Genomic DNA, 13,588 nt, shown 5'->3' with positions numbered 1-13,588 from the left:
TCATCTCTGATTTATCACAATTTGAAATGTGCTGTAAACCCTAGGTGTCATTTTACGTTGATTTTGGGGGTGTTTACGACCATTTTCGAATGCGTAAACCAGCTATTAAACATTCTGGTTACAAAAGTTTTTTGGTAACCAATGAAAATATAGGTAAATGTCTATCAATACACAAAAGTTGGTGTCACTCCTCGATGGGACGAGGGGTGATATGTGACCTTGAACTTGGCAACTTTTTGAAAAAATCCAACTTTGAGGGCGCCCTACAAGAAAACGACGCATATTTTTTGGCCGATTTTTGGTAGGTGTGTAGAGCAAGTGAGAGTCTCCAAATATGCATAATATTGGGATCTCAGCTAATTGAATTTTGAAGTTATCAGCTTCCAAACATGCACCCGAAAACATTAACTTTGACGCTTAACACCATTTTCGGTGACCTCTTGCGCAATGACGGATAGTCAGATCCGTGCCATAATATATTGTGCATGTTAAGGTCATTAAGTTCTTCCAATTTACAGAAAATGAGCAATGTATCTCATCTAACCTGGCTGCGGCAGTCAATCAAAAATAGCAAATTTTATTTAAACTCGGTTATTCGGCCACGCATCGGTTGCTAAGGGAGGCCGTATCTTAGCAACCGTTTGACCTTGGGTCAAAATATTTCAGAATCTTCCGTCAGACACTTGGGGGCACATTTGGTGCGAGTTTAAAGAAAATTGAAGGGGGTCGGGTTAACAGCATTGGTTGATTTGACGTGGATTGACCCCTCTATAACTTCTGATTCTAGAGAAGATTTTTAAAGATTCCTTCATTTGGGGGGTTTGGGCCCCCCTGGGTGGGGCATGGTGCCCATTTTAACAAATTGAGATACTAACCCCCTAGGGATGCTACCTGCCAAGTTTGGTGAAAATGGGTCATGGGGTTCTCAAGAAGAAGATGAAAATGTACAAGTTAGGCCCCATTAGGACCCCTCCCCACCCCCCTGCCCTGGGTCCCAAGGGGGGCACCCCTGATTCTGTCATGAACAAACTTGAAACTACAGTCATCAATGTACTAACTCATAGTATTAACTTAGCTCTCTCACTTCTGGTTCTAGTGTAGAGAAGAAGATTTTAACAGATTCCTTAATTTGGGGGGGGGGTTTGGGGCCCCCCTGGGGGCCCCCTGGGTGGGGCATGGTGCCCATTTTAACAAATTGAGTTCCTAACCCCCTAGGGATGCTACCTGCCAAGTTTGATGAAAATCGGTCTTGGGGTTTTCAAGAAGAAGATGAAAATGTAAAAAGTTTACGCACGACGCACGACGCACGACACACGCCGGACGAAGGGCGATCGCAATAGCTCACTTGAGCCTTTGGCTCAGGTAAGCTAATAAATGAATACATACACATGAAATAATGGAAAGCAGTACAGAATAAGAACATCAAAAGGTCCAATATTTTGCACAAATTTTATAATCCTTTGATTTGGCAATAGAAACTCATTATAAGAATCGACCCCAAAACTGGGTCACTGGAAGCCACACAAGCAGTATTAAAGTAAGTAAAGCTGCGTTGGCTGCTTTGGCGTTGCTTACTCTGCCAGACGAGTGTTGAGTTCGCCTCCTTTGTGGATGTCAAACCACGCCACTTCCTGGCGAAGGATCGAGTGAAAGAAGCGCAGACGCACTTTGTGTATCTGCCTCTCTGCCGACAAGTCCCACAGGGCCACCTAGCAACAACGGAACCAACCAATAATCTTATTTGAAACCTAGCAACAACAGAACTAATAAACAATCTTACTTGGTACCTAGCAATGATAGGCCCAACGAACAATACTAAGTCACACCTAGCAACAACACAGTCAATAAACAATTTTACTTGACATTGAGTAACAATAGAAGCAATAAGCAAGCTTACTTGACAATTAGCAAGAGCATCAAACCAGTGCATATCTTTTAATACTGGAGGTGAATATTATCGTCAAGTATACGATTTGCACAAAAACAGCAGAAGCATGAAAATACATGAAAACAGAATTGAGCAAATTTGGAAAGAGTGTCAGATTTACCCAAATGAAAGTGTAATCCTACATGAATAACATACATGACTTGCATAATGACAACATCAGTCATGTGACTTGCACTTTCTGAAAGAGGAAAGTCAAGTGCTCTTTCATTATACTAGAAAAGTGAAAATGTGTTAAATTTTCTTTGTATTTCCTTTATATCGCTGTCCATACATGTCATACAGGTGTGTTGTAGTCTTCTCATTCAGCAATGGCCGCATCAAAACTTTTAAATGGATTGTCCAAATTTTCTAAAACTCCCCTGATATGTTTTACCAATATTGCTAAAGCATTCTCTCAGTTCACATGTATTTTGCTTCCAATCTCCTTCAAAGACGAAGAGGTGTATGTGTGTGTGAATTACACAAGATTTCAGAAAACTACAAGCTCTTATTTACTTCACCTAAAAACTGTAGCTGCAGCCTCAGAATTCAGCAAATACTGGAAGTAAAAGGAAACAAGTCCTATACAAGGAAATACCATGAGCTACATTCAATACCTGACAGTATGCAAGAACCAGGACGCCAACACCCAAATAGGCATAGTAGGCTGAAAACTGTTCAATGTTGTCGATGGCTGCATTGAAACTAGCAATGGCACTGAAAACAAAACAATTATAAAACGTGTTGTCAGAAATAACAAGAAGTACTCAAAAAGGAAATATATCGAAAGCATTTAAAAAATGAAAGAGCCAACAAAATTAGATATGTAATATTGACAATCTTCATAAAAGGAGTCAAACCAGACATTTGGATGATGCAGTAAATCTCAGAATAGAAGGCAGATAGCTCAACATGGATAATGCAATACATGTACAAAGTATATCACACAGACTGTGTGTGAAGGTCATATACTGTAGTTTCTGACTTTTTTCTCATATTCCTTGTAATAGCTACAATAACATTCTTTTACTGCAGTTATCTCAGCAGGTAAATGTACAACTGGAATGCATTTTTGGGCATCAAATTTGTATGAACCACATCTTTGTTCTGTACACTAACACACAATATCACTAATTTTCATATTTCTCAAATACTTGAGCACCAGTAGACAGCACTTTAATACTGAATCAACTGAGGAGGACATGAAAAAATGTATCTCTCTTTACATCATACACCAAGAATGGGTCTGATGATTTCTTTTTTTTTTTTTAAGGAGAAACATGGAACTTGGCAAATTTCATTTAAACATATAAAACCAAACACAGAGCTGCTCAGTACTGTAAATACAGGGTGTAAGTGTAGTACATCTGGGGGTGTTTCATAAAGCTGTTCTTAAAGTTATGAACAACTTAAGAACGACTGATCAGTTCTGATGTGCTACACTTATCAGAATTTCAATAATTCAGCACAAGAACTGATCACCAGTCGCTAAGTCGTTCATAACTTTAAGAACAGCTTTATGAAACACCCCCCTGGTGTTGCGTATTTTGTACGTATGTAGTAATACAGTACATACAGTATATCAGGTGTAAGTAATACACCTATAAATGGTAAACTCACGCAGTAGTGTTGGCACTATCTCTATCGGTAGTAATGAAGGCATCAGTGACTTCTCCGAAGAGGAGGAGAACGGCTGGTAGAGCCACACCATGGCAAAGAGAAACGACTGTTGCCAGTAAGATCAGTAAAATGTCGAGACCAGTGGCGAAACGGAACTAGATGCAAGCAGGGGAAAGACACAAAACAAACAAAAATGATTAAAATCTGATACAAAGCAAAGATCTCAACCCGTTGAGGATGGACTGACACACATTTCCCATAAGTTACGATCAGACGGGAGCCCTTAACCTCAAGGTTAGGAAACCTTGAGGTTAGAGCTTGTAGTTAGGGACCGTGAAGACGCACTCGTAGTAATAGCAAACCTCAAGGTTTGCTCGATGTTTCGAGCCACGAGAAATCTTATGGTTAGCGCTCTAACCACGAGCCGCGGGGAGGGGGGGGGTCCCCACTTGTAGTTAAGCACCGTGTGGACACAAAAAACAACGAACTCGAAGTTAAGAGTGACCTCGCCGTGAACTCTAGCCCCCACAATTTCCCTCTGCTTCCGGGTCAACCTCCCAAATGTAAATACACCACAATAATACACTACACGTGCGCACGGGGTGAAAAACCTAGGACGCACATCACAACAACATCATCTTTTCTTCCCACGCGCTTGATCTCTGAAACTGAACACGTCGAACTCGCTACTGTATTCTATTTTCTTCTCCGACGCTAAAAAATTGTTTTCGACGAGTATCTTCATAAAGGTATAAAGTCATCAGTGCAGTGCTATCTCTGCCTACCATGACAGAGGAAGCTGGTGCTGCCGGTGGGAAAAAGAGTACCAGTAAGCGAGTCCGACAGGGTTGGACTATTTAGAAGAAATAGACGCCTTGTTAGCAGTGTGGGCTGAAACTTTCAGTTTTGTGGTTTTAACATCGAGTGGGACCAACTCGTAGTTACGGGGGGGGGGGGGGGGGGGGGGGTGCAGAAGCTTGACCTCGATGTTTCGTAACCTCGAAGTTAAGATTCGTCGTGTGGACACACGTCATAGTTAGGGGGCAAGAGCTAAACCTCGAGGTTAGGGTCTGCCGTCAGAACGTAACTATAGACTCCTGACCGAGTATACTCGGAACTCATCCTCAACGGGTTAAAGCTAACTGCTATACATACGTGTAAATATCAAATATCCAGCTAATGGGAGGTTTGTTTTGTTTAAAGAAAAAAAAGAAATTAGCATATGGCATATTCATGATGCTAAAAAAAAAGTCTAACAAGAAAACAAAACAACATTAAATGATATACAATGTGCTATACACAAAAAAAGGAATCTTATTTAGAGTTCTAAGAGCATACATGTAGCTGATCACAAACTCTCACGTTCGGGTCAAGTCATTTACTGCAGAAATTTCCTAAAACATACCAGTATTATTTCAATTCAGTGAATTAATACAGAAAGACTGGTGACACAGTCAGCAAAAGTTTAAAACTAGAAGGCTTGCTGTGGCAACTGGTATGCCTCTACCATATTGTATCATTTTACCAATAGGGTGCCTACATGTAGGTCTGCAGTAAATCTTGACAATGTGAAATGAGAGTTTCACATAAAATGGGTTAAATAGAAATAAAAATAAAGATAAATGAAATGATGGTTTATAAAACCACAAATCTAATTTGAGAATCAGTAACACAGTGGAATATAATAGATTACAATCGGTTTGAAAGCTGGAATATGTCTATGGGCAAACTGCATTAAAGTACGTGTAGAACTGAGAAAGAAGCGCAACAAAGAATACTATTCAAAGCCTGATGAAGCCGTTTGTAACCACATTGAAACCTTGGCTGATGTAATTTCATATTTTGTCAGCTCCTACTTCTGTTGATAAATTGGGATATGACTATACTGCATTCTTCAACCAAATACCTCCAACAGTACATGTTTAATACATGTAAAAATACATACCGATAATGCATGGATGAAAGAATTTTTTAGTTGCTGCTAACCTAGATGCAAGATCCTGATCATATCAACTACCTCGGTCTTGTATTATTAAACCCAGGCAGGAATAGCTGATTTCACTGGAATGTTTGCAACAAGGTTGTAAAGTCCTGCTATTCACATTCCAATTTACAAATTTAAATCTAATTTGTGAAAAAAACAGAAGGTCATGCTAAACATAGAAGTACCATTATGCATGAGTTCTGCAATTTTGTATGAATACATGTGCTTAAATTAGAACCACAAAACAACCATGCTTAAAGGAGCCTTAAAAAGACCAATAAATCCACTCAATTTCCGCATCACAACATGGAAAGTGAGAGGGCCACCCAAGAGTAGCTGGCAGGCTGACTTTCAAGATGGATTGAGGTTAGTCTCTTCTCAAGACCTTATTTAAATTTGCTTGGATATTAAAGATGCTTCGGTCTACGATAGGGCCTACAGCCCTGTGAATGTAAAGGGGCTGTAAGTCACATTATTCTTCCAACCTCCCTGGTAACATCCCCTGGAAAGAGGGACCTCCTGAAAGAAATCAACCCTCGAGGGATTTCACACTACAAAATGACTTTGAATTCACAATCACCATTATGACACTCTATTATCGGGCTTAGAGGTATGAGTTGTTCAAACACTGAATTGGGCTGCTGATAACCATCTTGCAAATGATATTCAACACAAGAGATGTCTCACAAACTCTGTGGTCTGTCAGCAAACATGCAGCTTTCAGATATATGCTTTCAAATTCATGCAAGGGCATGTACACATGGTGAGAATGTGTTGTGGTAGAAGCACATGCAAGGTCAAGCAAAGCTCCATTTACTCTATTGTGTTTAATAGGTCAACAATTTAAACAGCAAACATATTCACCAAGATTCAAGTTAAACTTGATTAGAAACTGCCTCTGGATCACAACTGATGGGGCATGGTAAATTATTCTACATACAAAATGCTTTCATTTGATTATGAAATGAGGCTCTTGTTTGCTTTCAGATTTATGCAAGCAAGTCCAATAAGCAAAAAACATGTATTATAATTTACACACATTTACCCCATCATTCTTTTGCAAGGAAACATCACCAAAGTCAGGTTGGTCTGAAAAGTAGCACAACAACACGAAATCACATCTGACATGATCAATGTTCATCTGTCACCAGGACAGAAATGCTGAGCAAGTGATGGGAGATGGAGCGTGTGAGCTTTTCAGAGGGAACAAAACATCCAACAGGGTCAGTGTCAACAGCAATCAACCCCACCACATACCCTCAGGGACAAATAAAACCACCTTGTGATGATAGTTGTACTATAAAGGCTAGCCTCACCCATCCCCCATTTGCTGTTGTTGTTCTTTTTTGTTTTTGTCATTGTTTTTGTCTCTCTCTCTCTCATCAGATGAGATAGAGATCATTTCATGGAGCGACAAGTTCCATGATCACATGACCATGAAAGAACAGATGGTACACGTAGGAATAAAGGAAAATGAGCTAGAAGAAAGAGGGAAAGTCTTTGCCTTTGGCAGGAAAATGCTCAATTCTTTTTTTCTTAAAGGTCCTGTTTACCTTTGGGAGCACTGTTTGAAAAAAAAATTTCAAGACGTCACATTTGATGCACATATGTAGGTCTGTTGTATCACAAAACATCCTACCATATAGAATTTTTTTGTAATAAAGCCTGAAATAATATAAAGAGATATCAGTATTTTTGTCAATAAACCTTTAACTGTAGACAGTTTTGTCTGGAAACACTTTTATTATAACTGTTGTTCACATTTTGTGTATTTAAGTATACTATTCTAATGATATCAATTATATGGATTCAAATTTTTACAGTGGTAGTTTCTATCCCTATCTCACATTTTAGAACTATTTTAAAGCACTAATGCTGGGTTTCTGTTTCATCTGCAAATGGTAAATTATACCTTTAAGTATGCTGGTCACATAATGAGAGTAGCTAGCTCATAAAATCTTGAGTAAAACAGCTTTTATAATAAAGCAGACACAGAGAGAGAGAATCAAAACAAAGACAAATTGGAGACAGGGAAGGGTCATTTCCTGTATCAATAATCCAAGCTTGGCAATACTTGGAAACAACGCAGGAAAAGAAACCAAGAAGACACAAACACACGCACAAGAGTCAAATGACCAATTAGAATAGCTAAGCACTCAAGACACAGGGTACAGCATTGAGTGGTTCTTGATTGATTGCCACATCACTTTGCCATGACTACTCTCACTGAAAGAGGTAAACCACTATCCCTCTGTTCAGACGCAAGCCAGCTTATACCTAAACTCGATAAAGAAACGACGTATGAATTATTATTGTATCGTTTCTGTGATATTGATGTGACTAACAAAAGACATGGCGAGGGAACATGCAAGTTATGCTACGTCGAGGGGAAGGTGCATTCCAATGTCTTTTGTTAAACATTTCATTACTTTAGCAATGATTGACAGATGAGGTCATCTGAGGAATATTGGTTTGGAAGAATTTTTTGTGGGCGTTCTCAAGTAATCTGAAGAAAAATAGAAGAAAAAATCGTTAAAAATACATGGAATGTTTCTATAAATATATATTCATTTCACTGCAAAAGTGATGTTAAGGGTATAATAAATCAACACAAATCAACATGCATAAAAAAAAAAAATATTTGGATTTCAGGGGCCCTTTAAGGGTTAAAAGATACAAGTGTGCCCCAATGATGTGTTTCATTCATGTCTAGGTTTTCTTTTTCTTTTCTTTTTTTCATGTTCACCATCAACTGGGACAGTGAGCAAACTACTTTTGTAATATCAAAAGCCATGCGAGTTGCAATCACTCACCACTTCAAACATGCCCACAGTTCTATCGTATCCTTCCTTCTTCTTCTCTTCATCCTCTTTTGCCCCTGCTTCCGATCTGGGCTTTCCGCCTCCTCCGTCTTCTGGCGCATACTTGACGGCAGTGTCAGCATCATCGTACGCAGGCGGAGGGACGTCGCGTTTGCCATCACTGTGTTCCACGGGAGACACATCAATTACTGCTGGGCCCCCTACAATTCAAAAACAGTTACAAGAGTCTAATTACAAATTTTGACGATAAAAGCTGCATAAACCTGTATCTTTGCAATTGATTGACAAATTGCCCTACATCAACGTAAATAAGCACTGAATTGGTCAGTTTTTAGTAGTAGCCATGATAAAAAATTCATGGGCGTACATACTCGCGCAGGATTCGAACTTACAACCTCCTGATCTTCAGACAGGCATAATCTCCACTAGACCACCGAGCTTCCGCCCGGCAGCAAGTGTTGGTTTAAATCCCGTGGGGATTACAAATCATCAAATTCCCACAATACAATGTATTTGAGCAGAATTTTATTTGATAGTCTACAGCCATGCTCAAGAATTACATTGCAGACATGTTTAAAATCAAAGTGTAGAAAGCCCTATATGAGTATAACACAATAACTCAACATGCCCTTTCTAAATTGCAGCAAATGCACATGAATGGAGACCATGACAGTGCATGGTATACGATTTTAGGGGTTAATTTTTCTCATTCATTTACCAGTAATCTTCTAATCAAGGTTTGAGCCCAGATTTGTGGGTCTGATATCATGGACATCTAGTCCAAATCACACATTTTGCAATATTCACCATTGTTTGCTTCGCCGCTGAGCCCATTCATCTCGATGGCCCCGTTCTCAGCGGCATGCTGGTCTTCTTGGGTCTCATCGGCCACCACCATTGCGAGTCCTCACCGGTATCCAGGCAGAGATGAGCACAAACAAGAGACTTGCAGAGTTTCAATCTGTTTTGATAATGGCGACAGTTCTTGGACCTGCACACACAAAGAGAGGAAATTGTGTTGTAGAATGTTCAATATCAGTAAATTTAGAGTTATTAATCTCTCCACTGAATGAACTGAGAAGATCTTCGTAATAAGCAGGCAGGTCAGAAAAACATCATATGACATGGCAATTACAGATCTCTATATAGATTGGAATTAAATGCTTACTGCTAATCCCACAACTAAAATATGTGTGTGGGGACAAGGGCCAACTTGTCAACAATAAAGCAGCCATCCTGAAAAACAAGTAGACCCTGAAAATATCTTCTCTTTTAACGGGTTTTGACAAGGACATATATCTGCAAATTAAACTGTGACTTTACAATGCAGACTGACCAAACAAATCATGCACTGCATGACAAATATTGAAAGTGATTCATGTTTTTTGTCAAGAGACTGACTTTCTTGCTAACTTTTACTACTTGTAATGCTGCAACAGATGTTGGCAATATTTCTAATTTTCCCAAGTGCATGCAAGTCTGAGTGGTCTGTTGTTTCAAAATTTCAATAGTTTATAAGGTGCCTTGCAATCATTCATTTGTAACAGCTACTACATGCAGGATGATGAATGGACAAACTTATTCCAATGTATACTTAACAAAAACGGGGGTCTTTCAGCTTAATATTTAAACAGACAAAATTACAAAAAGGAGATATGGTCAGGTTTAATGAGGTCAGGTTCTGAAACTACCTTCAGGGGGTGGTTTAAGAGCCTGCTATATAGCAGGCTCAAAGAACCTCGGCTGCAGTATTTAAACACTAGGGAGGTAGAAAAACCCCTTTTTTGCACGCCTTACAGACAGTATCACTGAATGTCATCACCATCTATTAAAACAAGCCAGTCATATTGTCCAATCACCACTGCTAAATGCACACAACTTACAAGCTTTCGTGCTCAATCACAATTGTGGTTACGTAAGAAATTCAAATGCCAGTGCTATGTATCAGAGGGGAATTTGGTTACCATGGGAACAGAGGCAGTCAGGCCTGCCTGGGCGAGACCAGCCAATGCAGTATAAACAGGCAAGAGACCGCTGTTTCGAGCAGGCTTTTGAACCTCCCCAAGGAGACTCTGAAACCAGCCTGCAGTGTATGTGGGCTATGAAATACACAAATCGATCAGACAAAGAGTTATTCTTTTTTAATTACAAACTATACAGCATTGTTGTACCACAAGGACTTGAAAACAGTGAGGAGACGAAAAGCCATCTGAAATCCGAATTAGATCTAGAAAGTCATAAATCATAGGGCAAGGAAATAATCTGTACTGAATTAAAAGGCATAGTGCTACTACATGAGGGGAAATAAGCTGTATAAGTATCTGCAGACATTCCAGAGTAGCTAATCACTTGTCACAGATGGCTTAAACTGAAGACTAGCAGAAACTACTGACATGTAAGCAGTAAAATTACAGATCATATTATAATTTGGTTGAAAACTTTATTGATCAGCAAGATATAGTGTGCACTATAACAGACAAGGTGCAAGGTGATGCCATATTTTGTTTGAGAACTTGTACGCAATGAGCTGTAATGACTGCTACCACAATGCAAACTCTGAAGTAAAAGGTCATACATATCATGAGTTTGTTGAGAACAAAACTGATGAATACTACATAATTATGATTATACTTATGGTTGCTCCTGAAAATGATATACATGTACATGAATGTTAAAATGCTACACACTTTATAATATAAATATGCATCGCAAAAAAAGTCTGATAAAACCACAATGCTGCACTAAACACATTGACATTTAATGACAACAAACTGCTAAAGTAACGACTTTATAAATTATACCTATCTTAGAGTGGACTTGCACCAACATGTTCTAAAGACATAAATCTACTTGGTACAATGGTACACATTTGCACAGTAGGTTGCCTAGCTCTAACTTGCCGGGGGGGGGGGGGGGGGGGGGAGGGGGGTCTTCTTACTAAATGAAATTGCTCACAAGTTTCACATGCCTAGCAAGTAAAGTGCTTGGCCTTTTTAAGGGGAAATCTATGGTTCCCAAATAGGTGTGAGAAAAAAATATACATGTACATATTTCCTGGAAAGGGGTAAGGGTTTTAGCACATCTGAATATCTTCAGGGTTTTAAGCTTCTATCTTATGAAGATATCAAACTATTACAGTTCAAAACTAGAAATGTCGCTATGGCGACTGATGCCTCCGCCATAATGCATTATTTTCCCAATAGGTGTATAGTACAATGTCTTCACATAACTGGCAGAAATATCTGGAATGTTCACTTTCCACGAACTGGGTTTGCTATAATTGTCTATTAAAGAGTGCAGGTACGCATATTTGGGGAATTGAAAATTTTTACTTGACTTCTGACCGATCTTACTATAAGTTTATGCATTGAGTATAATTTTCAAGGTATGAAGAAAGAGTGTAATTACAGTACAAAATATATCTTCTTTTTTTTTTGCATTTAAACCTGATCTTTGACCCTTAACATTTTACCTTTGACCTTCTGGCTAGAAATTTCCAAGAGAATCTCCATTAAGTAATACATGTACATTTATATTAAATTTTAAAACTAATAATGCAATCATTGCATATACTAGTATATGAGGAAAATAGTAACATTTTGAAGAGTTGAACTTGACCTTTGACCCCTGACTATTGACCCATGACCCCTAAATTCCCTAGATAATCCCTGCCAGTCAGTACATGCATATGTACCAAGTTCCATGAAGATACATTGAACTATTTGCGAGAAAAGTGATATTGCAACATTTTCACCTAACCTTTGACCTTTTGACCTTTGCAATATGACATGAAACTCTCTCTGGATAATCTTTACGCAGTAGTACATGTCTACACAAAGTTTCAAGAAAATAACTGCGGGCATTGCACAGATATGGGGGAAATAGCAACATTTTTAGCATTTGACCTTGACCTTTTGACCTTTGACCTCTTGCCAATGTCACTAAAATCTACTCAACTAATTGTCCCATCATACGTCATCCTTGGACCACGTTTGGTGAAAGCTACTTCATCCAGTTTTGAGTTATCACGTAAACAGATAAATTTTAGGATTTGACCTTGATCTTTGACCTTTGACCTCTGTCCGATTTCACTGAAAAACTAATCAAGTAATTGTCCCATCATACATCATCCTCCAAGAAAGTTTGGGGAAATTTGCTCCATCAAGTCTTGAGTTATCGCGTAAACGGATACAGTTTCATGATTTGACCTTGACCTTTGACCTTTGACCTTTAGCCGATTTCACCCAAAATCTAATCAAATCATTGCCCCATCATACTTCATACTTGGACCAAGTTTGGTAAAATTCCATTAAATATTACTCAAGTTATCGCGTAAACGAAAGCGGACGGACGTACGGACGTACAGACGTACGGACGGACGGACGGACAACCCGAAAACATAATGCCTCCGGCACCACTTCGTGGCGGAGGCATAAAAAAGACTTGACCCATACACATACTACCTCATTTACAACAAAAAAAATCAAATTTTCATGCTTTTTGTGAAAATATCATCAAGAAATGTGTCCTATTGTGCACATAATCTCATGGTAAAAATAACATTGAACAGTGCAGAATGTCAAAGCTTCTGTTCAATGTTTGCAATTTTAAAAGAAAAAAAAAATTAAAGCTTTAAGGCCCTGCAAATTACAAGATGGTATATGTCCATTATATCACAATCATATCTATAGATAGATAGATATATAGATAGATAGATAGATAGATAGATACAGCTCTGATGTAGATAGATAGATAGATAGATAGATAGATAGATAGATAGATAGATGGATGGATTGATGGATGGATGGATGGCTAGATAGACAGATCTAGACAGACAGATATAGATATAGGTATACAGATAGATAGATGGATATAGACAAATAGATAGATAGCATAGATAGGTAGATTGATCTATACATTTACCAATAGATAGATAGATAGATAGATAGATAGATAGATAGATAGATAGATAGATAGATATAGATAGATAGATAGATAGATAGATAGATAGATAGATAGATAGATAGATAGATAGATAGATACTATCAAATGAAGACATCAATTGAGTAATTGTGATTGTACTAACTGTTAATTCCTACAAAATGAGTAAAAACATTTCTGACTAACAAAATATATATCACTTTTTTTTTTTATTACGAATGAATTTAATTGTACTAATTTTTCATCTACATTTGCATTTCCCCATTTGGTACAATCAACTGTCATAACAGTTTA

At 38.4% G+C, this 13,588-nt stretch overlaps 1 protein-coding gene across 1 annotated transcript in view; it reads right to left on the bottom strand.

The window, feature by feature from the left end:
- Nucleotides 1–8,448, bottom strand: part of LOC140243895 (ATP-dependent translocase ABCB1-like) — a 52,399-nt gene extending 43,951 nt beyond the window's left edge. Inside the window, exons 1-4 of the mRNA XM_072323565.1 lie at nt 8,345–8,448; nt 3,548–3,702; nt 2,545–2,644; nt 1,576–1,709 (exon numbers count right to left, since the gene is read on the bottom strand). Of these exons, the coding sequence (XP_072179666.1) occupies nt 1,576–1,709; nt 2,545–2,644; nt 3,548–3,702; nt 8,345–8,356 (401 nt within the window). The 5' untranslated portion in view covers nt 8,357–8,448. The remainder of the gene's footprint in view (nt 1–1,575; nt 1,710–2,544; nt 2,645–3,547; nt 3,703–8,344) is intronic.
- Between the last annotated feature and the right edge of the window lie 5,140 nt (nt 8,449–13,588).

The sequence above is a fragment of the Diadema setosum genome, chromosome 20 (genome assembly GCF_964275005.1).
Source record: "Diadema setosum chromosome 20, eeDiaSeto1, whole genome shotgun sequence".
Classification (NCBI taxonomy): domain Eukaryota; kingdom Metazoa; phylum Echinodermata; class Echinoidea; order Diadematoida; family Diadematidae; genus Diadema; species Diadema setosum.
Note: the sequence above shows the minus strand (reverse complement) of the source record. Positions and strands in the feature narration are given on the sequence as shown.